The following is a 25,860-nucleotide window of genomic DNA, read 5'->3' as shown; positions in this document are numbered from 1 at the left end:
AAAAAGAAATAGAGCACTGTTCAGGCATCATTTTCAACGTTAAAGGGGCAGGCACCACAGGAAATACTCAGGGAATGTGCTACAGCAGCTGCATCCAAATTATGGGCAGCCAACGACCTGCAGCTGGATTTGTGATGAAAACTGTACCTACCCCTAGTGAAAATCCTCTCTCCTCAGCTGGACAGCACTGAGTAAGGCCAAAATAGGTGTATTGTTCATTTTAAATATTCATTTGTGTGTGTGTGTGTGTGTGATTTTTTTCCATTAGAGTGGTTGTAAAACCCTGCATAGCAGGAATATGCCAGATAGGCAGGGATGGTTTTCCCTGCACTGTTTTTGTTCCCAGGCTTTAAAAGCAGCAATGGCAATTTCAGGGGAATCATTGCTTTGATTCTTTCATGTGGATGGGTTTTTTTTCCCAAAGAGCCTTTTTACAAATCTGAGATGACCTTTTCTTTTTCTGGACTATGAGTAGGAACCAGAGGAGGAAAACTAAACCAGGATGAAATTCAGGGAGTTCCTGTGAGCTTCTGCAGTGTCCCTTGAACTCAGAGTGGTTCAGGCTCTTCTCCTCTGGTATCAGATCAGTGTCTACATTGTACTCAAGTCCACTCAGGTTTTCATGATCCAAAGCAACAGCTCTTGTTTCTCAGAGAATCTATTACTTGGCCTGACATTCTCAGAAATTTAACTTTTATACACCTGCCTTATTTCCCACTGCTTTCTCATCTCTCTGCACCATTTCCTGTTGCACAGCCTCTGTGCCACATGTGTTTATCATTGAAGAGGGATCGTGAGCCCCTCTGAGAAAGGCAGAATTTTTTTGAGTCTCAGTTGGTGTCATTTGAAATGGCCTGAGTGCCTTCCTTCACCCCAGCTCCCAGTTCAGAAATGTTCTTGTCCTCTGCATGCAAGTTTGTCACATCTGCCAGCTCCACATGGTGGTCTGGAATATCCTAAAGCATCTCAAACGTTGCTGGATTCCCACCTGTGATGGTTGCACTAAGCTTTGATCCTCTTTGAGCAAACAGACATCATTTAACCAAGGACACCCTGGGGTGAGTCTCTACAGCAGGAGCTGAATCCTGTCTGAAATGTCTTGTCAAGCTCACTGTGATGTGAAGGAGAACTGCTCCCTGCTTTAGCTTGGATTTTATATGAGATCTTGGGTAAATCCTTCAAATCTTGGTGCTTCATCTGTCAAATGGGACATTCTAGAGCTCTGCCTCCTCATGCTGAATGTAGGTGAGCAGACGTCTCACTGCCAGGACTTCAGGGATCATCCCTAAAGGAATCTGGGGGATTATTTCTTGTGCTGTGTCATTCAAGACACAGGGACTTGACTCCTTGATGGTGCTGACTTTGGCCTGTGTGTCACTCATGGCTTCCTAGGGCAGAGAGGTTTGAAGAGAATCCCAGTCTGTGCCAGTCTGACTCGTTGTTGGCAGGTGGAATACAGATCCCAGAGCTGCAGCCCCAAGGTTTCCAGCCCCACAGGAGCTCGAGAATGCCTGCAGAGATGTGGTTGTGCATGGTGGGGATGTTCCACTCCCAAGGCTGGGAACAGAGTGGGAAGAGTGGGAGTGAGCTTTTTTCAAAGTGATTTCAGTGTTTACCCAACCTCATCCCTTTGATAAACAAACATTGAAAGGGAGTTGAAACCTACTCATGCTCCACCAAGGTGCATCAGTTACCACGTGCAAGAGTCAGAATCAAAATAAAGAATGACTGCTCATGTGATCCAACTTTTCAGGACTGTTTGTTTTAGTTATAATTGAAGAGATCTCTAAAGTTGTTTAGAAATAAGGTCTGGAGAAGTTGAGAGGAAAAACAGGGACAGTTCATCCCACAGTCTGTGAGAATTGTAAATTGTGTGAAAATGTCACAGGCTAGAAGTCACAGGGAAAATTGGGAATGGGAAGCTTGTGGTCAAGATGAGAAAAGTGCTGTGTCATTTAGGTCTGTGTGAAAGAGCTAGGGAATAGTTTCTGTGGCAGTAAGTACAAGTGATGTAAAAGTCCTTACATTACTCGATAGTTCCTGCTGACGTCCACCTACAGATCTCCCCCCTCACACGCAGGTCCAGATCCTGCTCATCACCAGGGTGCCAAAATTCACATTCAACACAAGGCTTGTGAACTTTTAAACAACAGCAAAAATATGTCAGACTGCCCAAAGATCCTTCATTGCCTCCCTCAGATCTCGGTGCAGATGAAGAGACAATGAGCTGTTCTGTACGGGGGGGAGCTCATCCCGCCTGACTGCTGGTGCTCGCACGTCCCCTGGCAAGGGATGGAGTCAGACACCTTGGGAGCATGAGTCAACCCCTCCCTGTCCCACACACGGATGTCAGGACAGGCTGAATCACTTTCTGGGGGTGTCTGCCTCTCTCTGCTGGCTGGAGGAGACGTTCAGATGACTGTCAGCAGCCCTGGTACCATGCGAGTGACTCAACGCACGCACTCTGAGCAATTTACAGCAAGGGCTGTGATTAGTGGAGGGTTCTGCCCTGAAAATATTAGGTAAAGCCTTTATGTGCAAACTGGGGGATTGTTTTGGGTGTATTTTATTCCTCTCTCTTTTCTGGAATAAATGAGCCCAATAGAAACATTTTTAATCCAGGCTGACACATCTGTCTCCTGTGAGTTGGTGTTGCTTGAGTTTCCCTGTACAGGTACAGCTAATGCTGTACAAGTTTCTAGTAAAACAGCACTAAAATAAGGCAATAAGTGACATATTTTTTTCTCTGCTTATCATGGAAAGTTTTTAAACTGAATAGACAAGAAGTAATGCAACAAACAGTACTTATAACAAAACTTTGTGGCATGACTCATCCTTCCAAAACTGTTAATAAAGTCTACCAATAATGTAACTCATCTTGTAGGTGAAAAATGAATCTAATCTACGTCTGCTTGAGTATGAGGCTGTTCATATTTAGGAGTTTTCATCCATTATGGGGAGAGACTAAGGGAGCTGGGCCTGTTCAGTCTGGAGAAGACTGAGAGAGGATCTCAATAATCCATATAAATACCTCCAAGGGGTGTCAGAGGATGGTGCCAGACTCTTTGCAGAGGTGCCCAGTGACAGGATGAGGAGCAGTGGCCATAAAATAACCCACAAGTTCCACCTCAACATGAGAAAGAACTTCTTTATGCTGAGGGTGGCAGAGCACTGAACAGCTGCCCAGGGAGAGCATGGAGTTCCCTCTCTGGAGACATTCCAAACCCACCTGGATGTGTTCCTGTGCCACCTGCTCCAGGTGATCCTACCTTGGCAGAGTGATTGGATGACCTCCAGGGCTTCCTTCCAACTTCAACTATTCTGTGAGTCTGTGGCTGGAATCCCCAAGTCCTATGTGCAAGTGTTTCTTAGTGAGGACTTTAGAACTCGGGGGAAATAGTGATTTTCTTAAAGCTCCCCTCTTGGAAAAGGCCACTGCTCTCAATGATTTGCTGTTTGCTGTTTTTTAAAGTTCAGTCTGAAATTCAAATGTCCATTTGACCCCAAAGACAAGGGATTGAGAGGGAAACCTGAGAGCTGATAAAAAGGTGTCGTTTTGGTGGAATTTGCAGGCTGTGAGAATTCCAACGAGGGAAGAGTTGGAGTCTGCCATCCTTCCTGGCCTTCTTCTCCATCATTTCTCCTCCAGACACAAATAGATTGGAAGGAGAGAAATCTAACCCTGCTACATGGTGGGGTGGGCTCCTCAAAACCAAGATAAATTCTACAGAGTGAGGATTGAGGAGTCAGTGGACCTTATTTGCATTCCCATGGAAGCCAAGCCCCTGTGAGCAGAGAGAAAAGGAAACAGGAGATGAAGAAATTTAGGTTTTTCAGGCATTTTACCTTTTTAACTCTGGGCAGCTGCAACAAGATGTTCCTTGGATTTTCTTAAAGAAGTAAAAGCCAAGTAAGATCTGGATCTATCACCCAGTTACACATCAGAGATGAAGGGGCATTTCTCATTGGTTTGCTTGGAACCATTAGCAGTTTTTCCTTTGGACTTTAAAGGTTATGCTCCCAGATAAATCTTTGGCTAAGGCCCCATCCAACCATAGCTACCAAATTACTGAGCTTCCCAAATATGGATTTTGGTCCATCATCTGCTTCCTCACCTGCAGAACAGTTGTCCAGTGAGCAGCAGTGTGGGCAAAGGAATAAGACGCCAGCAGCTCTTTCTTTTCCCAGGAATCTCTCAGTTAATTTTTATTGTGATGCTTTGCTCCACGAGTTATTCAATCTACCCTTGTGATAATCAATGGAATTATATTTTTAAAAGCCTCTCAAGTGTGGTGGGGCCACTATTTTATCTTCTGGAGGAAATAAATTGTGTAAGTGTTGGGATGGAGAATAAGACCAGGTCCCTTTGGAATATCATGGGGTGTTTTGCCCCATGTCAGGGTGCAGCAGGATGTGTTGGGAGCTGAAGGTGACCCCAGTGCAGGCTGTGCCCTCCCTGACATGACTGTGACTTGGATTTGTTCTCCAGAAAGGAGACCAGACTGGAGAAGAGCTACATCCAGCAGAGGTCTTGGGTCCATCCCAGAAACAAGGCAGGGATTTGCTGGAGAGATCAGATCCTTTGTTCTGGGACTCTTTCAAGGGTATTGATGAGTCTTGATGCTCCCTGGATTTATCTGCATGGGACAAAAACCTCATTTTTCTGAAAGGCAAATGCAAATGGGGATTCCTGAGTAAGGCAGAATCAATGGGATTGTTGCTTAAATTAAACTATTTTAGAATAAAAAACAATCCAAGCAGTTGCAGGGAATACAGGTGTCCTGCTCTTGCCGTGGTGCATTCCAAGAGAGATTCTGCTCTCCAAGAAAGTAACTTTCACACTTGGCCTTCAGCATTTAGATGGGATCTGGATTTCAAACTCTCAAATGTGGATCCAGTCAGGATGAGCACAGAGGCTGTTCCCTGCTGGAACTGCCAGAGTGGGGTGCCCAATCCAGTGGCTCAGGAAGATAAGGACAAGGAGTCAGAGAACTCCTGAATACCATTTCCAATTCCCACACTGATATCTCTGTATTTCTCTCCTCCAGACTGTAAGGACAACCTGACGTGAGTTGAACCTTCAGGCTCCAGAGCCTGCCCCAGATGCAATAATTTAGTGAGCAGATGATGTTTTCCACCAAAGCTCCTGTCTAACTCAGTGGATCTGTGTGTCTTCCGGCAGGTGTGTCCTCTGTGGCCTCCCTGATGTCCCTGGCTTGGGTGCTAGCCTCCTATCACAAGCTTCTTCGGGACTCTAGGGACGACAAGAAGAGTATGAGCTACAGAGGGGCCCTCATCCATCTCTTCTGGCGCCTCTTCACCATCTCATCCCGAGTTATTTCTTTTGCTCTCTTTGCTTCCATCTTCCAGCTCTACTTTGGGATCTTTGTAGTGGTCCATTGGTGTGCCATGGCTTTCTGGATCATCCATGGTGGGACAGATTTCTGCATGTCTAAGTGGGAGGAGATCCTCTTCAACATGGTGGTAGGGATTGTGTACATTTTCTGCTGGTTTAATGTCAAGGAAGGGCGGACTCGATACCGAATGTTTGCGTATTACACGGTGGTCCTGACGGAGAACGCTGCCTTGACGCTCCTTTGGTATTTTTACAGAGATCCTGACACCACTGACTCCTATGCCGTGCCAGCACTGTGTTGTGTCTTTCTTAGCTTTGCTGCTGGGATAGCTTTGATGCTGTTATATTATGGTGTGCTGCATCCCATGGGGCCAAGAGCTAAGATCTTTGCCAGCTCCTGTTGCGCCGAGCTGCTCTGGGGCATTCCTTTGCCCCCCGATGTTGAGCCCATGGCGCCCCAAACCCCTGGGTACCGGGGGGCCCAGGCTACGCCCACCAGAGCGGTCACGGAGCAACAGGAGGAACTCACAGCTGACACTTGCTTGCCCGTTTTCCAGGTGAGAGCAATGGTACCATCTACTCCATCTGGGCGACCCTACCCCCCCGAGGGGCCTCTCATTAAGATTGACATCCCAAGAAAAAGATATCCTGCCTGGGATGCTCATTTTGTAGACAGGAGGTTAAGAAGAACTATCAACATCCTCCAATATGTCACCCCCACAGCTGTAGGTATTAGGTATAGAGATGGACCTCTCTTATATGAGTTGCTACAATATGAATCTTCACTTTAAAGCTCCTTAAAGCAAAAGTAAAAGAGGGGACCTTATTTTTGTTTACGGTAAACACAGATCATGAAACAAACACAAACCTTCAGATAAGCTTTCTTTCTGGTTGCTGTATGTATAAAAAAAAAAAGATATTCTCTATGTTTTGTAAGTAAAAACAAAAAGAAAAACTTTTCTTTTGTTTTTTACACACAAGAAACAGTATTTCAACTTCCACACCTAGGATTCACAGGTGGAGAAGGAGGCATCTCCACATCAGTTTTATACCGTACACCAAGTGTAGAACATTATTTATGGGATTGGTGCTGATTGAAAAATAAAAAAAAAAAACAAACAAACAAACCTACAACTGCCTTATGCCCTTAGGTGCTGAGTTTCATTAAGTACTGTCACCTTTCTCATGCAAAACTCTTTGATGATTATATGCCAGGAAAAAAAAAAAAAAACAAAAGAAAAACCAACCATCCAACTGAAATGCAAACCTTAAAATTAAAAAAAAAAAAAAAATTAACAACAACAAAAAGAGAGAAATGTATGGAAAAAAAAAAAAGTCCTGTTGCTCATATTGGATTTAGCAGAAAAAAACCCTCCAAATGTCTAAAGATAAGAAAGAAAAGATAAGAAAGCAAAGCCAAAACAACCCCAATGGAGTTTGATTTTTCCAACAGCTGAAAGACAAAATCAGGTCTGTAAGATAATTTGGGAAGGAATTTATAACACCATTGGGCCAAGCCTTGACCGAGTCGTGTTATAAAGGTGACCCCATCCTGGGACCGTTTTCCTTGTGGAAATGGACCCTGTACAAAGGTGGGATTGTACCAGATCAGAGTGAAAATACAGGATCTGATCTTGTTCCCAACAACTGCTCGTGCTAAAGCCCCACTGTCTCCAGTGGAGCAAATACCAACAGTCTGAGCCCAGAATAAGGCCTGCCACCTTGATTTCTGGAAAATGTGAAATAATCAAAATTATAAACCAAAAAACATGATCTGAAAGTACATTCCCGCATATCTAATAATTATTTCAGTAATAATAAAACTCAGCATGGTAGCAAAAAGCGAGTCAATTTAAAGGCACAATACTTGATCAGTGACTGGCAAAATAATTTGACCTACTGTATCATTTTAAGGCTGTGAAAGGCATACATGTATTATTTGTAATCTCGTGTAAGACCTGTCATGTCTCATTCAGTGCGAGCCTTAAAGTGATTGTAAAGCATCCTTTGTTCCATTTTGGGGATTTTTGGGTTTTGATTTTCTGTTTTGTTTCTGTTTTGTTTTTAAGGAAAACAAAACATGAAAAGTCGGGATTAAAAAAAAACACAAAAAAAACATAAAAAACAAACAACAACAAAACAACCAACAAAACTTCTTCAAACGGTAATAACCTGTAAAACTGACTCACGTCTCGAGATGAATTTGGTGCTTTGTTATTTCTGTTGATGTTGTTGTTGTGATTTAGCTGAGAAAAATTCTTCGACTCGGTTACGTGTGGGGAACTGCTGATAAAAACTGTCTCGTGTCACCCTCTACTGTAAGTACATGGCGAGAAACAACAACCAGAGGAAACCCAAGAGCGTAGCGAGAGCGCCGTGGTTTAGCTTAGCCTTCCACCGCCAGGAGATGCTGCCACCTCCGATGCTGGCAAAGCTGTGGGGTTGTCTTGACATTTCCAAATAACCCGCTCGGTGTCTGAACATTCTCATCTCTCTCGGATTCTGTTTCTGTGCTGGAATATCTTGGTTTTTTTTTTTTTCTTTTTTGAGTTAAATCACCGGGTTTGCGTCTATCCGACACCCTTTTTCCGTTTTGAGAGTATTGCTCCTTTAAAGGAATATTCCCGTTTCAGGGCATCTTTTCAATCCCACCATCCCTCTACTTGGGAGGGGAAAAACAACAACAACAAAATGAGATATTTTTAAGTGAATGCTGTAGTATTTTCTGTGTGTAATTGCAATTTTTTATTCCAGAAATACTGTAACTGTCTAGGGTGCAAAACTCCCATGCTGACCTATTCTGAAGAGAAGATCAGCATGGAGGGATATTTTTTAATTAGGATTGTTATTTTTTTTTTTAATTTCAGGAATCAGTTGGTTTTTTTAATTATGATAGTATTTAAAGAAACTAGTACCAATTTTATATAACAGTTTAAAGAAGCTGAATGCTTTCTTCGCCTGAATATACCTGAAGAGAAACATTTTTTTCAATCAGTGATCCTTTGCAGTGTTCTGAGAAAACGTTGGGGTTTCTTCAGTTGTTTCATTTTGTTTTGTAAAGGAAACTTTCAGCTGGTGTCTGTCCCCTTCAAGGAGGGCAGGACTCCTTCACGCCAAACTATAGACACACGGCAAAGTTTATACAAAGCCAAATTGTCAGTGGTACTGTAATTCCCAGTCAAACTCCATTTCAGGCAGATGTTTCTGGGCTCTGATTACAACCAATGTGATGGTCACATTTTCATGCAAAGGGAGGGATTTGGTCTTGTCATCCCCTGTCTAACTCCCCAGTCCCTTGTTTGCTGTGCACATAAAGACATATGTGTATATATATATACATGAACTGATATATATTTGTGGAAAAAGCTTTCATTTCCCTTCTCCATTGTCTGTGCCCCACAGCCAGTTCCTTCTCAAGTGTTTTACTAACATTTCACCCTCTTTCTCCCCTGATCAGTGTGCTATCTCCATAAAAAGAGGTAATTTGTGAAGTGAACTCGCTGTCCCCAACTGCTGAGTCCTTAAAACACAGAGGTGCCCATCCTCCAGCTACAGGCCTGCATTTCTCCTTCCAGAACTTTCTTTTGGCTTGCCTTTAATGTTAGTGTAGACTTATCTTGATCTAATTCCCCATGTGAAGGCTGCCCTTGGCCCTTGCATGAAGAGCTCTCCTCCTCACATCTGCATTTCCGTGGCAAAAGCATGAGAAAGGAATGGATGGCAAACAGCCCTGCTGTTCCTTGGGGACCATTTTTCCAGGAGGTGGCATTCTTGTTCTCAAAAGCACCCTAAGAAGGTCCTGCTCCCCAAACTCATCAACCTTGAGGTCTGGAAATGTGGTGCTGATCACTGACCCCATTGAACAGCCGGACCCTTCCCACCAGGGCAGTGACAACGAGCCCAAGGCACAGTCACCAGGTGCCAGGAGGAGGAGACCCTTCAGTGTTGCCTCTCATGAGCAACTCCAGCCTGCCTTCCCTCAGGAACGGGATCTTACTCCACACCACCACACCAACAGCCGTCGCCTCCACCCGCCGCCGGGAATGGAGGGGCAAAACACTCTGGAAGTGTCCTTACTTCTCAATGCAGTGCTAACTTCTCACAACCAAACCAGCTTAACCAAGGGCTTGACACATCCCTGTTCCAAAGTCCTCCTCCTTCGTGGCTCGTAGTGTGGATAACAACAAAGGCAGGTGCCTCCACTGCGAGCTGAGACTGTTTCACTACTTGCATAAACTTTCTGCCTCTGCTTCTCCTTTCTTTGAATGATATCCATCAGCATCTTCATTTAGCAAAGGATTTCCAGGGAGAGCGTGTGTCCTCCCTGAAGAACTCTTTCTTTTTCCAGGACTTCATTACAGCCTTAACATAAAGCACGTGCTCTGCCGCTACTCCCAACATGTTCCTGGTGGACAGTTTGGGGTGGTGACCATTTCCTTTTGGGATTACCTGTGATCTTGTTGCCAAACAGCGCCTTTTGCCAAGCCAAAAGCTCAGGGTGGAAAACTACCCCAGCCCTTTATTGGTACTAATCCCAGTGCTAAGAGTCTCGTCCTCTCCTCCTGTTTTATTTTTTTTTTTCCCTTTGATTTTTTGGTGTGCACTTTTGCAGGATATTCAGCAACTTGTTTTAGTTTCACTTTGATTTTAACTCCTCAGCTTTACCCTGGTACCTTTTTTATTCCATATCCCACCTTCTGGCCAGAAGATACTGCGTGAGGAGCTTTCCAAACTGCCATGGAGAGGGTTGAGCCTGTATCTATTCACAAGATTGGTGGGCAAGTTCTCTGGCACATTTGTGGTGCTGGATTCACCCTGGGATCATCTAAACCAGCCAACTGTGCCATGCCAGGGCAATGCCGAGGCACGAGGGCTCCACCATCCCGACTGTTATTGCTCAAACCTCCCCTGGCATGGTTTTGATCCACTCCAAGGAGTTCTGGGCTCAGGCACAGCTTGCCCAGGCTTTGGCACTGGCCAGAGACCATCCCCAGTCATCAGTTTGGATGCAGCTGCTCCATATCAGGGGTGGAAGATTTTCGGAATCAGGATGGGGCCAGCACTACTCAGTTGACTTCATGGCCAGAATGGACCCTGGAAGAGTTTAATTTCCTGACAAAGATGTAACTCCATGCCACAGACCAGGATGCAGGAGGTGGTGGAGAACGTCAGCTCCAATCTGACATTTTTCTGTTTTCTGCCTGATTCAATGGACAAGTTATTTTTCAGTTCACTTTGATCCTTTTGCTGAGGTTGTTTTGCAAACTGCATCACTTTTATGGCTCAGATATCAACCCATCCATCCCTCCATCCATGTCAGATGGATGGCATGTTTACTGTGATAGTGTTACACATCCATAGGCAGCTAATTCAGAGACAGGAATCATTCAGACCAGAGCAAATCAACAGTGGAAACACAGGAATTACAAGGTCCCTGCCCATGCCCTTGTCATGCTTTGCCACCCACACGAGGCATTTTTCATCTGCAGCTAATCCAACCTTAACTGTAGAAGAGGAGACAATGGTGAATATTTACCAGTACAAAGTGCAAGTGAGACACCCATTTCAAGTGTAAATATATATATTTTCAGTGGAGCTACTTCTCTGCTTCACCCTGTCCTTTTGTGCACCTGCCAAAAGTCAGCAGTCATTTGCATGTATTTTTATTTCAAGCTGACTGGATGAAATGGCAAAATTAATTCCAAGCTTTAGTGAATTGTCTGCTAAAACCTGGCTCACGTGAGGAGCATCACTATTGACTTTCAGAGCGCAATCACCCTGTGATCTATAGATATATTTTTGTACACACAAGATTCACTTCACAATTTATCCCACCCCTGGCCCTGCATGTCACACCTGTCACCTGCACACCTGCAGCATGACTAAACCTCCTGAAGAAAATGTGGTCTGAGGTTAGTCCAGCATGATTTCATTGAAGCTCAGAGGTGCTTTGAAAAGGAAAACTTACTACTGTGCATTTGCAAAACCTTTTAGTGCCTGCTTGCTGGGCAGCTTGGGCAGGAGACAATTTGGAAGCTGCCAGAGTCGGTGGAAATTTGTGGAGACAGGCTTTCCTAGGATTTTTTCCTTCTTTTACTGGGTTTGCTTTTCTCTGGGTTCTGCTCAGATCAAATGTGGTCCTGCAAAAGAAAACCCACCAGAAAACAAAAACCCAAATAACCATGACAAAATAAGGTCTATGCCAATCCCCACAGAAGCTGAGGTGGCTGATGTAGGATGGTAGGGATGATGTGAACTCTGTTGTGGACCCTTTGCTTGCTGGAGCTTGCATGCTGTTCTTTTGGCAGTTGTCTCAAGCCCTGGGGGCTTTGGGAATGGTGCTTTCCCAGGGTTATGATTGCTGGTTTTATTTTTCCTTGGAGCTCAGGTGTATTCTGGTGCAGAGGATCTCAGCCTGGTTTGAACGAGGAGATTTGAGGCTATCCCAAATAGACGTGGGCAAACCTTTCACTGTGTGCAGAACGCATTTCCAGACCTTTGGGTACTGCTAGAGATTGTTGCAATCCACTTAATTCTCCATGAGCACGTTCAGAATCGCTTCATTGTTCTGTTTGTTTGAACTTGGGAATAACGGTGTGGTGACTCTTTCCTGTCGAGGTGTGATGTGAAGAACGGGAGGAGCTTTCCTGCTGTGCTGGGTATTGCCTGTGTTCAACCCTTGTTCCTTACTTGAAGCTCAGACAGTGGGATAATGAGAAAAATGGGAAAACGAGATGACAGATCGCTGCATATGTTCCATTGGCTCTTCGCTGATGAGGAGGGAGGCAACTGGTGACTATTAAAATAAATCTGCATAAACCATCTGGACCTCAATGTATATTCAGACATGCACAGAACCCAATTGGAAAGTGATGTTGTTGATAAAATGATGTGGATACCTTTTCCTGTCCTACATTAAAAACCTAAAAACCAAACCAAAACCAAGCCCTGCAAATGGAAAAAAAAAAAAAATTATTTGAGAGCAGAAACCTTCCTGTGCCCTCCCCATTCCTTTGGGACACATGCAGCAAGGCAACTGTTTGAAAGCCAGGCACTTTGTAATCCGCGGAGTTAATTGGATTTGTGCAATGCTGTGTTTGTCAGATGGTCTCTTACAGAGAGTGTAGAAAGTGGCCACGGTCTAAAAGTCATTGCAGATTTTTGGGTGACAGTACTCCTGGGTTTCGACCCCAGCTCTGCCACGAAGTTGCTGTGTAACCTTGGGCAAGTGATTTAACCTTTCTGTGCCTACAGTTTACCCATCTGTACATGGGTATAATAATATTTACCTACCTCACAGGGGTGTTGTGAGGCTTAAGTTAACGTGTGTGAGAGGTGCTGGAAGTGCGCCGTGAAAATTTCATTCTTGCTGGGTTTGTGCTGTTGTGGGGGATGAGCAGTTAAGGGGTGGGTTACAACATGCAGAAGGAAAACCTGCTGGTGCATGTCTTGAGAAAGTGATTTGAAGTCTTTTCTCTCCCCAAAAGCAAGGAACGGAGAAAATTGTTGTGCGCCAACTGAACAGCCTTGCTTTCCTGGTCAAATGTAACAGCACTATTTGCAATATTATTTTCTTACACAACAGGTGACCTTTCCCTTTTCCTTGCTGTTTCTGAAAACTTGAAACTAAAGATGACAAAAGTATTTCTGAACCGAACAGATTACTGATGAATACTTGAATTTCTTTAAAAGTTGCTCTCATCAGCCACGGTTAAATGTGCACTAATCTTTCAGTCATCAGCTTCCATCTGAATACAGTGAAAAATTTGCTCACGCTGTTTTGGAATAGCCTGGACCTTATTTGGGAGGCTGGTATTGCTGAGGACTCTTGTAGGCATGGGAAAACTAGTGTCTCAACTGATAAACACGTGAAAAAATATCTTTTTTTTCTTTCTGTTTTTGCCTTTTGAGTTCCTTGACTGCCTAAGACAGCACAATAATTGCAGTTTACTTGGTTGTACAGTAGCTTTGTTGGTTTTTGGTTTTTTTTTTGGTTTTTGAACTGTTTCCTTACGCAAAGGGCGAAGGTGGGATGTGAAAGGATAAAATAGACCCAACGCTGCTCCCGTGCAACTCTTCCCGAACTCCCTGCTTTCCTGGAGAAAAAACCTGTGCCACACCTAGAGAGACCAGACCAGGCTGCCTTCACCGTCCTCCTGCAGGCAAAACTTCCCTTGCCACCTGTGGGAGTTTTGGCTGTTGGTTCCGTGTCCATCGAAGTGGATTCGTCCCTGGTTGAGCCCCAAGCCACGAGGGTGAAAGCCAGGATAACTTTCTTTAGAAAGAGGGAAGGGATCCAGTTCATTGCTCCAAATGTCACCACTGGTCAGATGATTCAGAAGGGAAAAAACATGTGATAGAAAGCCTGTGGTTTAGGGGTATTTTTGTCTTTTTATTGTCTAAGTGTCCTGACCATTGTATGATGTCTCTTGTGGGAATGCAATGCCAGGCAGGACTCCCTGCTCCCTTTTTTGGAGAACTTTTGTGAAGTCTGCTCACGCACTCCTTACTCAGGCAAAACTCCTGGGTTTTGTTGTTGGGTCTCCTTTTCTGTCCTGAGTAAGGACTGTGGAGTCTGGTCTGTTTGGGATCACTGGGAGGTGTTTCAGGTGGCCATTGTCTTCTCTAGCCCAAGACTTGCCTTGCATGAAGCAAGAAGGAAGCTCCGGCTTGGTCTGCCACGTACCTTCCCTGTCCTTTCCCTGTATCCACCATGGGGAGGGAGTTCAAAATCTTCTGGCTACAGGGGCCAGGCTCTTCCACCTGAATTTCCAGGCAGCTGCACATCTTCCTGTTGGGGCAGAGCAAATTTAGAAGCCCCACTCCTGCAGATGGGCTGTCGCTCATCCGCATCGGCTTTGGGTCTGCTTCTTCCCCGTCCTTCTCCCCAGCTGTTTCTTTGCCCTGTTTTAAGCACTCAGCTTGGTGCATCTGGGTTCTTTTTACTTCTTCTGTTCCAAAAAAAAAAAAAAAATTAAAAAAATAGATTGACGTTGGGATAAAAAACAGCAATGTAACTCCTTCGGTGCTATGCTAACTGCTTTGTTTGACCCAACCAAATGCTGGCCAACAAATTAATATTCCCTCTTTGTCCTAAAAAGCACCACACATCTGTGTCTTGAACAGGGATGGACTGAGAGGGCTGAGAGAGGGCAAGTGTGGTTTTGAAAGCAATTAAAGTCTCATGTGTATCTGGTAGAGCAAAAAGATGTAGGTGCAGACTGCTTTCAAAGCTCGTTGTCGCCCACCTCGTGGAATTAAATAGGATATAGCCTATAAGGTATTGAGGGCATTATAATATATATATATATATATATTTAAAAAAAAGACAAGAAGTTCACATTATTGATAAATCACCCTTTAATTCTCCTGAAATTGTGCTGTTTAACAGGGAAACCACCTGGCTGTGCTTGCACCCTGTTGTTTTGGTATGACCCACTTTGGCAGTGAGAGTAAAACAGCAGGAAGAGAGAGAATTCTTCCTACTATATATTAAGCCTGAAGTGAAGTGGGTGCCTATGAATTTTCAGGATTAAAGGGATTAATCAACATGTATGTCTGAGTCTATATCCCCAGTCCCGTGGAAATATAGGTGAGCATACATGCCATGTTACTGCAGCAGTATATATGTTTTAATATATATGAACACATTGTGAATTCCAAAGGGCTTTTTTGAGATGAGGAAGGTCATTCCTGGTGAGAGGTGCTAGCAATTTGGGATTTGCAAGCAGGGTTGAAATAAACATTCCTTGTAGGGTTTTTTTTTTTTTTTTACTTTTTTTTTTAATTAAAAGACCATCAGAAGCTTAAGGTCCTGAGGAAATGCTGTCCCACCTATCTTCCACTTGTTAAGAAATTTGGAAGCCAAATTTGACAAAACATGAGGGCCAAACACAGCATCAGGATAAATCAGTATAGCTCCACTGATGGCCAGGTGCCTCCTTACAATATCTATGCTAAAACCACTAATTTCTACTGGTATGGGGAGCCCAAGCAGGGCCCTATTGGTCTTTTCCTTCAACTGTGACAATAGATTTCATGCTTGAGCTTGCAGAGTTTGTCAAAACCCAGGCAAAACTTGGGCAAAAGCAGGAGTATCTTTCCAAGAGGAGCCATCTGAGTGTAGACTATCCCTGATCTCTATGGGGGCTTTGTAGTCCCTGGCATTATCTGAGGAAGAGATGGTTCCTCCTTTCACCAGTATCAGCACTGCAATGAGAACAGCTCTGTCAACACACGCAGCAAACAGAGCCCTCCTTTGCAGGGAGTAAACCCTCCAAATCTGATTTCAAGCCCTTAAAATTCAAATGCCAAATGCCACTCAAAGGCAGTGATTATTGTTTTGCCTCCAGATGTCATTCCCATTCATCAGTCACAAGGACAAGAAGCTCATATTTTCCTTTCTAGCTGTATTTACCAATAAAACTTGTTGCCAGTGCCAGAACCTCCTCCCCTCAGCCCCAGCTGAACGCCACCTGCACGCCGCCCCCGCCTTTCCTCTCCTTCCTCCACTCTAAAACCAAACACTGTTCCTTCCTAACTAGGGAAAATCCAGGACAAATGCCAGCTGATTACACCTGCAATCTGTTCTCTTGAGGGGTTGGTTTCAGTTTCTGAGGGCATGCAAGTGCACACAGGGACACACACCCGCAGGAATTTCAGCAGCTTAAAGATAAAACCGCTTGACTTCAACCCGGTGATTCTTGGGGTTGTCCCATGCAGGTGTTGGCCTTCCATAATCCTTGTGGGTCCCTTCCAGCTCAGGATATTCTGTGATTCTGTGAGCTGACACTATGGGAGAAACTACAAAGTGCTCCGCAGGCAACCCCCTCAAATTATTTCAATTTCAAACCATACCCCTATAACCTGATTTTTTTTCAGTAATTATTGAAGCCTCGGTATCAGCCAACAAATTCATGATGGATAAGTAGTAGGGAAAGTGGACTGGTTTGCACTTATCCATAGACTTCCCAGAACTCCTCGAGCAATTAAAAAGACCTAAATTGGATGTAATTGCAGTCATTTGGAGGAGAGCTGTGATGTGTGTTTTCTGAAGGAGGGTCTAAATAGGTATCACAGCCAAATCCCTTTGTCTCCCATCTTTTCTTTGTAGGGAGAGTGAGAGGGAAGAGATCTTACCTTGAATATCAAAGTTTTCCATTAGCTACAAACTATGTCCCTTCCCAAAATGTATCTAAAACTTGAGGGGGTTTCCACGGAAAATATTTTCCCATCAGAAAAAAACAATGGTCTGGCTACTGTTTCTGCTCTGCAGAGTTTTACCATTCTAGCCTTTTGTCCCAATGAGGAATGGGAATTCATTTTAAAAGTGTTTTATTTACTCAGGGAAGGACTATTTCACATCTCATTTTGGTGACTCCTGCCACTGGGCCAAGTTTGGACCATTCCACTAAATCTGATATGGCCACCCATTATGAAAAGAGTATGAGATAACAGGTGGGGTGACAGTCTTGCCTGTTTTTCTGTGTGTTCCTTCTTCCAGGAACAAGGAATCTGTCTTTGGGAATCTGACAGCATGCTCCATGGTGGAGCTGTTCCCCTAAAACCAGGATTATCACAGGAAGGCTCTATATTCTGGAGGCTTTGAATGACTTTCTGATTGCAAGGAAATGCCCTTCCTGTGGTGTGAATATATTTGGATTTATTTTGAAAATCATGGTGCCTGAAGATCCACGTTCTCTCTCCATCTTTGCCATGGGCTGTTGGTTGGGAAAGCAAAGAGGATTTTAGGGTTGTGTCTGCTGGCAGGTGTGAGATGTTCCCTGGTGCCCTTGGCTTGTTTTCCAGGGCATGTGATGTGGGAATGGTCAGTCTGATGCCACCTCCATCCCTGGATCTATGCCACGTTTACCCCAGGTGTTGCAATGTGCATTTAGAGATCTTTGTCAATCTTACATCTTGCAAAGCTCTTCTGATTGAAAAGAGTCCTAAAAGTCTACAGAAACCTCTCAAATGAGCTGTCATCCTAGGAGAGTTTTTGATTAGTGAATTTTGATAGTACTGGAAAATTGGCACAGCCACAGAGAATAGCACAATTTAAATACTTCTATTGCAGAAGTGCCACTTTTCCCATAAACATTGAAATTCAACTAATCACTACTGAAACCCGTTAACACTCAAAACCTGGAAAACAGTCTTGCACTTGATTCCTCAAATAAATCTTATTCAAGGAGAACAAATTCTACAACCAGTACAACATGACAAAAATAAGTTGTTAGAGTTACAGGGTTAACCTGGGGGTTTGGGGTTTTTTTTGCTCCATGTTTCACCTGCAAACTGGAAGGGATAAAGGTTCCCTCACATGGGTGATGAGAGGATTATTTAGACAATGTTGGTGATGTGCTTCCAGACCTTAATATCAAAAGTGGTGTGGGACCACAGTGGTGGTCAGCAGAGCAGGACAAATCCATCATATCACCCTATTTTTGTCCCCATTTGGCTCAGCAGACACAAACAGGCAGATTGTTCTGAAACGTCACAATAAGATTTTGGGAGGCGTTTTTCTCCATCCTGTGAAATGCCCTTCTCTCCCCATGGAAAGCATCAGGGAAGTCAACTGAGAAACCAAGGATTTATCACAGTCCTGTTGGGCCATGGGGTTGTTGACAGCAGAAGTGGAGAGAGCACATGGGTCCTCAAGTGCATTGCCAAGAGTTCATGCCACAGGCATCCCTGTGTCTTATTCTCCCACCCTAAGTCCTGCCTGGCTGAAAAAATTCCAAAGAAGAATTCTCCTTACCCCAGACCCTCTCGATCAGGTGCATCAGTCAGGAATAATGGCCTAAGCTTTCCTAGTAAAAAGTACATTTTTTGTTAACTAAGCTTGAAACTTGGTCATGCCCATGCCTTGAATTTGCCTTATAAACCAAACTCAGCCCCTTCTGAACCCAGGTCCTTCATCTGAAGTTGTCCTTCCAGTGCCATTCCGACCCAGTGTGGCTTGCAGGTGAAGATGCCCATCCATCCAAGTTAGGATCAAGGATTTTCAGTTCTTCTGGTAGAGGTTGGCTTCTTCCTCGGTCATTTCTGCACCTGAGCCAGCCTTCCTGGGATTCTAGAAAGACTGGGATCCAAATCAGATGCCCAAAAGTCGACCTGAATGAACAAGGAAAACCACGTCAAGTCCTGCCACAGGCAACTCCATTAGTCCCCCACAGTGGTCTCCCAACACCATTCTTGGCTTCTTCCAGCAAGCCACACACACGGTGCTTGGTTCACACGGGGTTGCCACCAACCCTTGCTCTGAGCTGGCCAGAAATGGCCAGGGACAGTCCTGGGGACAGTCCTGCCCCTCCTCTCTGTCCAGTGAGCGGATTTCCACCAAGCTCGTTGGCGCTGTCCTTGACTCGGCGTGATGCCGCTGACAGCGGGGGCAGGCTGCTTGTCAGCAGCTGTCGGGAGAGCTCGGGATTTTCACACGGGATGGGCTGACAGGTGTCAACACGATGCAAAACCTGTGCTCTTAACTTGGCATCGAGTGCCTGCGAGTCTCTTCTTTTTCTTTTTCGATCACCAAGCAATGACCTTATGCACAGGGATCCCGTTGGGGATGGGCAGTGTCTGCAGCAACTTCTTGTTTTGCAGGAGGGCTCTGAGGATGTGTTTAGTTTATTTCCCAGCTCTTCCTCTGTTTTCTACATCTTGGAGGGCAATGTGCTTGAGCATGAGTTTATGAGGAGGAGAAATAGAGCAAGGGCCGACATAAAAGTTTAGCACAGCAGAAATGTTGATTGAGTAAGGAAGGAATGAGAAGCACAGGCTAAGACCTTGGAAAACCATACAGGTGCAGGTTTCATCTCTGCCTCAGCCTGGCAGGACTTCTGCCAACCCATCAAAATTGTTGCCTGTGTCCAGGACAATTTATTCTCTGGGCTCCTGGGGTGTGATGGATTGAGATATTCAGGACAGGGCTATGCAGAGGGATGACATCAGACTCGCTGAGCGCCTTCGACTTCCCCTGGTTTAGTGGGAGCTGAAGGCATCCAGCCCATCCCAGGAGGAAGCCCACGGCAGGCTGTGCCCTCTTTGTGTTAGATTTTTTCCCGAGTGCTCAAAGTTCCATCCTGCTTTTCTTCCATCTGTGCAGGTGTGTTGAACACGGCACAAAGAGGCTGTTTGAATTTAGGAAAGACGATAAAAAGTGTCCAAACGTGCTACATAAGAGCTCGCAAAATCAACGTGCCCCTTAAAAGACCAAACTCTGGTCACAATTTCACCATCAGCCACCCTGTGTAAACCCCAGTATTTTTTTCTGGGAAAACTCTGTTTTTTCTGTCATCAGCGAGGCCAGAATTCAGCCTGGCCCCACTTGCCCTCATGAAGTCCACCAAGCTCTTTATTTTTGTTGATGATGGCTATGTTAGGGCAGCAACATTTCAACTCTCAAAGCCTCGTGGTGCCTTTCCTTGTGGTGCTCACCCTTCACAGGACTTCAGTCAAGGCAACCACTTGCATCCAGCAGCAACGCCAGTACTTTTCCTCTGTATTAGGTGCCAGTGCAGTAACAGACTTTAATGTATACTTATATAAATAAAAATAGATAGATAGCTAGATAGATAGATTGCTATAGTTATAATTATATATATATAATTGAGGTTCTGATGCCGCTGTCAGGGGAATGAACCATTCCTCTGCAGGATTAACACTGCTCGAGTGAAACCAACAAACATCCTGTAAAACATTACAACCTTGGCAAGAAGCTCCTCTTTTTCTCTTCTTCTTTCCCACGGTTTGTTTTTTATTTTTCCAGCTTCCTTCTCCCCTCCCAGCTCCCAGAAACGCTCTCAGTGAAAGATGCTGTTTCACATCATAGAAATTTATAAAAATTTCTCCAAATCTCCCCAGCGGATGCTGCCAGGCCACATCTTCCTCCTCACGTGGGATGGGGAGGTCTCCCCTTGCCATGGAAGGAGGACGATGGGGTTGGTGGGGCAGCATCCCAGGGCAGCATCCCAGGGCAGCATCCTCTGTACCTTTTGGCAAGCAGTGTTATTGCCTCCACCCCAAGCAAAACCATCTGCTGTCAAGCCTCTCCATCTCAGCTGCCCCAGCAACTTGGTGTGGTTTTTTTCCTCTTTGGATGCTCGGTTTTCCGTGCTGCTCAGAGCAAACTGCTGCCCCAGCCCTCGCTGGCAGGCAGGAGGGAAGCTGGCTAAGGTTTTGCTCACATGAGCAGTTCTGCCTGACTTCAGGGGGGAGAGGTTTTTTTTGTCAAAGACTGCTGGTTTGGGTCAATAATCCCCTTATTGTTACCTTTGAAGTATTGCTGAAACTAAAGAGAGATGATAAAACAGATGTGGAGTGAAGGTATTTTTTTCCTAAAGGGAACAACACCAATAATACTGTAAAAGGTGCTAGAATCAAACCTCATTTTATATACTTTGGTTCTTAGAGATTAAAAAAAAAACCACACAGTATTCTTCCTGTGCAGCCTTACTGTAGATTGTTATAACCAAGTCATTATCCAAAAGACAAAAAAAAAAAGTGAAAAGGTTTAAAAAGGACAAAAATGAAGTGATCCTGTGTAAAGTGTAACAAATATGACTTTCCTATATAAATGTAAATGATCAGACATATATTAAAATGCACTTGAGACAGGCAGCAAGCATGAAAAGCTTTTGAAGTATCTTTTTTAATGTACAACACCTGTCTTTTTTCATTTGGCTGGTGCAAGAGGGAATGTACCAAGTTGCTTTTATTTCCTTTTCATTCCATTTGAGATTTTTTGCAAAAGGACAGAGGGTTCAAAGAGGGTGGGAGGTTTAGCTGGGACAGAAACCTGGAATATTCATCTCAATTTTATTTGTTTTGTTTTGTTTCATTGTCAGTTTACAATGTTGGTGGCAGTGTTTGGCCTCGCGCGTCATATCTCAAATGCTTTTGAAAGCTTTGCTGCCTGCCCCAGGTTCTGAGCATAACTCTTACCTCAAGAAAACTTTAAAAAAAAAAGAAAAAGTCAATTGTTTTTTCCCATCTCTGGAAAATTAATGTAAACAAATGACAACAACAAAGAGAAAAAAAAAAATTTAAAAAGCAAACAACCAGCAGTGATGAAGGAATGAAAATTAAAAGAGAAAGAAGTCAAAGCAGAGGTTTGGTGATCAAACCGAGCCATTTTGGTGCTTTTCCCCTTTTTGCGTTGCTAATGATCACAATTACATGAGATGGGCTTAGACAAGTCTGTGGTCTTAGGATGTAGCAAAAAATGTATTTAAAAAGAATACAAATTTGCATGGAACAAACTCTGATGGAACCTTTAAAGAATGGCTGTTTCAGTGTCAGACGTTTAATGTTAGCATGTGTGTGTGCTGTAAATACCTTTTCATGTGTGACATGTACAGTTGACTGAGGAAAAAAAAAAGTATGGAACCGAACAAAAAAGAATAATAATCAAATGCTATTTTATCAGATGATGCACTTTTTCACCTTGATGAGAAGCCACTGTTCACAACTATGCAATCTTCCAGTTTCTCTCTCTATCTCCTCTCTCCAACCTCAAATTTCCCAACTATTTTCCATAACCTAAACCGTTTTTTCTTTTGTACAAAGAAACACAAAAAGTTCCAAACTCTGGTTCAAGGTGAGAGTGCTACTGTGACTTTTCTCAAACAATAAGAGCTAACAAACAGACAAACAAAAGGGGTTTGGTTTTGTTTTTAAGAAAAAGGAGGTTCGGACATGACCCTCTTTATGTTCTCTAAGTGAATCAATGTTTTCTACATGTGCCAGGCTTCTGTTGACTGTTTTTTGGGTTTGGTTTCCTTTCTTGATTCATTTCTCTCTCTTGGGTTTTAGAAATTTTTTCTTTATTTGGTTCCTTATGTTTTTTTGTTCATTTTGGTTTTGTTTGTTTTTTTTTTTTAATTCTGGTTTTGTATTGTAGGTATTGGGGATGTGAAGATGAAGGTGAAATTTGGCTTAACTCCAAGTGTTTTAGTACATGTGTGTGCTATATGTACATAGTTTTCTACATAGAAAATTTTATGCGCTTTTTAACGCACTTTACGACTTGTATGTACAAAGTTGTCTATATAGAAAATGTAGTGAGTGTCCCCCTCAAAGAAGAGCCTTTTGATTCCATGACTTAAGAGGAGTTCAGGTGTTTGAGTATATCACGTGTGTGTGCGTGTGTGTGTGTGTATTATATACTATATTATATATTATAGAAATATATAATAGCCTATGTCCACATGAGGGTGTGTATAATATAGACACACATCCAAACCCAGGATCATACCCATCTACACCATCCAAACAGAGGTTTTGTAGTTCTTTCAGCTGTAATAAATAGCCTGGCTCTACTGGGTAAAATTCCCCCTGTCCTTAGGTGAAAGGTAGAAAATCGACCCGTTATCCACAGTGAATATTCCTGGGGGGGGGGATTCAGTGATTCAGTCTTGATAACTTTTGTTCCCCTGCCCCAGTTCGCCACGGAGAGAGCGCTGGTGAGGAAACAGGGTCGTCCAGTGATGAGCTCAGGAAACCACGCGGCCCCAGAGGCAGCCGCCCTGTCCCCCCATGCCCACCACTGGCTCCCCTGCGGCTTCAAGCGTGTCACTCCCACCTCTCTGTGCCTGTCACACGGGGGTTGCCAATGCTGACCAAGCCTTTAAGCACTTTGCACTCCTGGTCCTCCTGGGCACGCCCCGCGGGGTCCCTCTCCGCGCCGGCGGGAGGAGATTCGGGTCAGTTTATGGTGAGTTCTTCACCAACCTGCCCCTTGTCCTCCAGCTCTCTTCTGTTCACGAAGCTCACTGCTGCTTCCCTCATCACCTCATCTTTATCTTCTGGCTGTGCTTCTTCTTCCTTCCACTCAAGGCTTCCCCGTCCTTGGAGCCATGGCCCACCATGGTGACACTCTTCAAATCCCTTTATCGGATTCTCCTCAGCCACAGCTTGGCCAAGGGCAAAATCCTGGATTGCTTCTGTCAACTTGCTCTTATCCCATACCCTGCACACAGACCCCATGGTCTGGATCCCGATGGATGCCTTCCAACTTGAGATATTCTGTAGTTCAATGATTTTGTGACCTTGAATTTCTTGGGGTGGGACAGATAAAATCCCATTTCTGACTCATTGGACACCTAACTTAGTGAAGTTCTTCCATGTGACCAAGGAGCAGCTGTAGATACAGAAAGGGCCCTTTCTGAAGTGGGGAGGATGAAGGGAATGGATTTGTGGCATCTCTTCCATGTATCAGTGGGAACACAAGTTTCCACATCATTCTGTGGTATCAAAGGTGCTTCTTCAAGCCAATCTTCTTGCGTTTGGATCCTCACCAAGAACTTGATGTGAGTCTTCCTGCTCAAGTTACAGCCACATTTACCTGAAAACAACCGTAGTGGAAAAGGTGGATGCCAGCATCTGCAGTCTGTGTTAATGATTGTTAATGATTAATTTCATGATTAATCAGTATTTTTCAAAGAGAGTACTTCCCCCCACTCCCCAGCTCACTTTAAGTTAGAATTTCCATTCCTGAAAATACAATGCTGAGAGGCCAAGTGGAGTCATCTTCTGCCCCAGTTTCTTCTAAAGTTTTAAGGAAAAAATTTAGGATACCTTCCTAATGGCTAAATTCAGTGAGCAGAGGAACCTGGAAAGTAAGTTTGACTCAATCTTTAATCCTGCAGCTAAAATATTTTAAGTGCATACTTAAGAACACTTCAGTTCCTAAAGCAAGTAACTTGCAAAAGCTGCTTGTTCCATGACTCACCAAGAAAATCTGTTAGGGAAAAGAAATGCATGGCAGATGCTTGGCAATACTTTTTTCCTTTCTGTGTTACCCAGCATCTTGAAAGCAAAGCAAGGCAGCCTTTAGAGTATCAATAAAAGCACACCCATGTTTCAGTTCCAAATGGCTTTTTTGGTGAGATGAAAACCCAAATCTTTAGCAGTGTCTTTGGGAAAGAACAGGAAAAATTCACTTTGTGGACAAGTATAAAGCCACTTCGGGCTTCCAGAGCTTAAGACTAGGGTGCATTTTTTGACAGATTCCCTTGGATGAGGAGGTTTGTCCAAAGTTCCTTGGCTTTATGTGAAGGGGATCCAATCCTCTAATTTATCCAGAAGATTTGGGTATCCCATGAGTTATCAAGATCCATTCTCTCAAGGGAGACTGCCAGGTGAGGATTCATCCCAGCTGATTTCAGATCTGTCGTGTGGCCTTTATTTGGTTATGTTTAGGTGAGCTGAATCCCATCCAAACTGGACAGGATTTACCATGTTTGCAAGATACTCTCCACCATAGCTTCTCATGAGAATTTTGTACTCTGCTAATAAGCATTCAAAATGATCTCCTTCAACACAGCTCTGGAATCAGGAATTTGGGTCTGCAGCCCCTGCCAAAGTGGCACATCCACATCAGGCATTCCCCTGACAGGACTAAAGTTATGGGGGAATTAAAGAAACAAGGGAATTTGATTTTCTTAAGTGCTACACACTTTCTGTGACTGTCTTCTGGTCGCTGTAGGGGTTCCCAAAAAACCTCTTGGAAATGAATGCACAAGCAATAACCTTCTGTATGTTTTCCTAAAGGATAAGGTCATTCTCTGACAGTGACTTGTTCAATTCACATAGAGAGCTGGTAGCAGTCACACTGGCTTCTCCTCCTGCTCATTTGCAATTTGTTCTGGTCAATTCTCCTCATTTTCTTTAATCCAGCCATGACATTGTAAATGATAGAAGAATCAAGCTTGCATTGCCACTGTTTTCAGGAAAGCTGGGGAATCGTGCTTCTTCCAGGATGTTACTTCCTCCCTTTGCAAGAAGATTAGGAGATGTTTGAGCAGCAGCAAAGGGGCTTCCTAGTCCAGAAAATCCAACTTGCTTTTGTCTGTGTTGGACATAGAGCACTGAGAGCTCCTTACACCACTGATAATTCATGGCTCCTGAATGATATGAGGGTGCCATATCTATATTTTGCTGCACATGCCACCCCAATGGATAAAGGTGGCCCAATGGCCTAAAGAACTTTTACCAACCATCCCTGTGCTGGAAACACGTTGGAAATCTTTTCCTGGATCCAGCCTGGTTCCACCTGGCTAACATTAAACCCACAGCTTCTCCTATCTGTCTTTCCACTCATGGAGGGAAGCACCAGGTACATCTTGTCCTGGGTTAACAGACTAAATTTAGAAGCCCAAGGCTAAATTTAAAAGCCCAAGGCTGTCCCAAATCCATTCTGGGATATTGTGCTGAGAATAACCCATAGAGCCCCAGTCATCCAGGTGCCTTAACAAGTCTCCTTGTGGGAATGCAGAGCAAGCAGCCAGACCCCACCAGGTGCCAGCACCGGTCCCACCAGCGCCGGTCACTTCAGTGGTACCAATTTTTTTGCCACGTACCTGCTGCTGCCTGAAAAGAGCAGCAGGATCCATCCAGGGGCTGCCCTTCTGCTGAAGCCTTGTTTGGTTGGCCATCATCAACAAATCCAAGCCGATATTCCCGAGCACACTTTTGTGGATGCAGCCTCAAGCATTCCCGGG

At 44.2% G+C, this 25,860-nt stretch overlaps 1 protein-coding gene across 1 annotated transcript in view; it reads left to right on the top strand.

Moving 5' to 3' along the window:
- XKR6 (XK related 6) overlaps nt 1-6,822 on the top strand; it is a 177,086-nt gene extending 170,264 nt beyond the window's left edge. Inside the window, exon 3 of the mRNA XM_054630642.2 lies at nt 5,183-6,822. Within this exon, the coding sequence (XP_054486617.1) occupies nt 5,183-6,147 (965 nt within the window). The 3' untranslated portion in view covers nt 6,148-6,822. The remainder of the gene's footprint in view (nt 1-5,182) is intronic.
- Nucleotides 6,823-25,860: the final 19,038 nt, after the last annotated feature.

Source organism: Agelaius phoeniceus, chromosome 3 (assembly GCF_051311805.1).
Source record: "Agelaius phoeniceus isolate bAgePho1 chromosome 3, bAgePho1.hap1, whole genome shotgun sequence".
NCBI classification, from domain to species: Eukaryota; Metazoa; Chordata; class Aves; order Passeriformes; family Icteridae; genus Agelaius; species Agelaius phoeniceus.
This window is presented reverse-complemented; position numbering and strand designations above follow the sequence as displayed.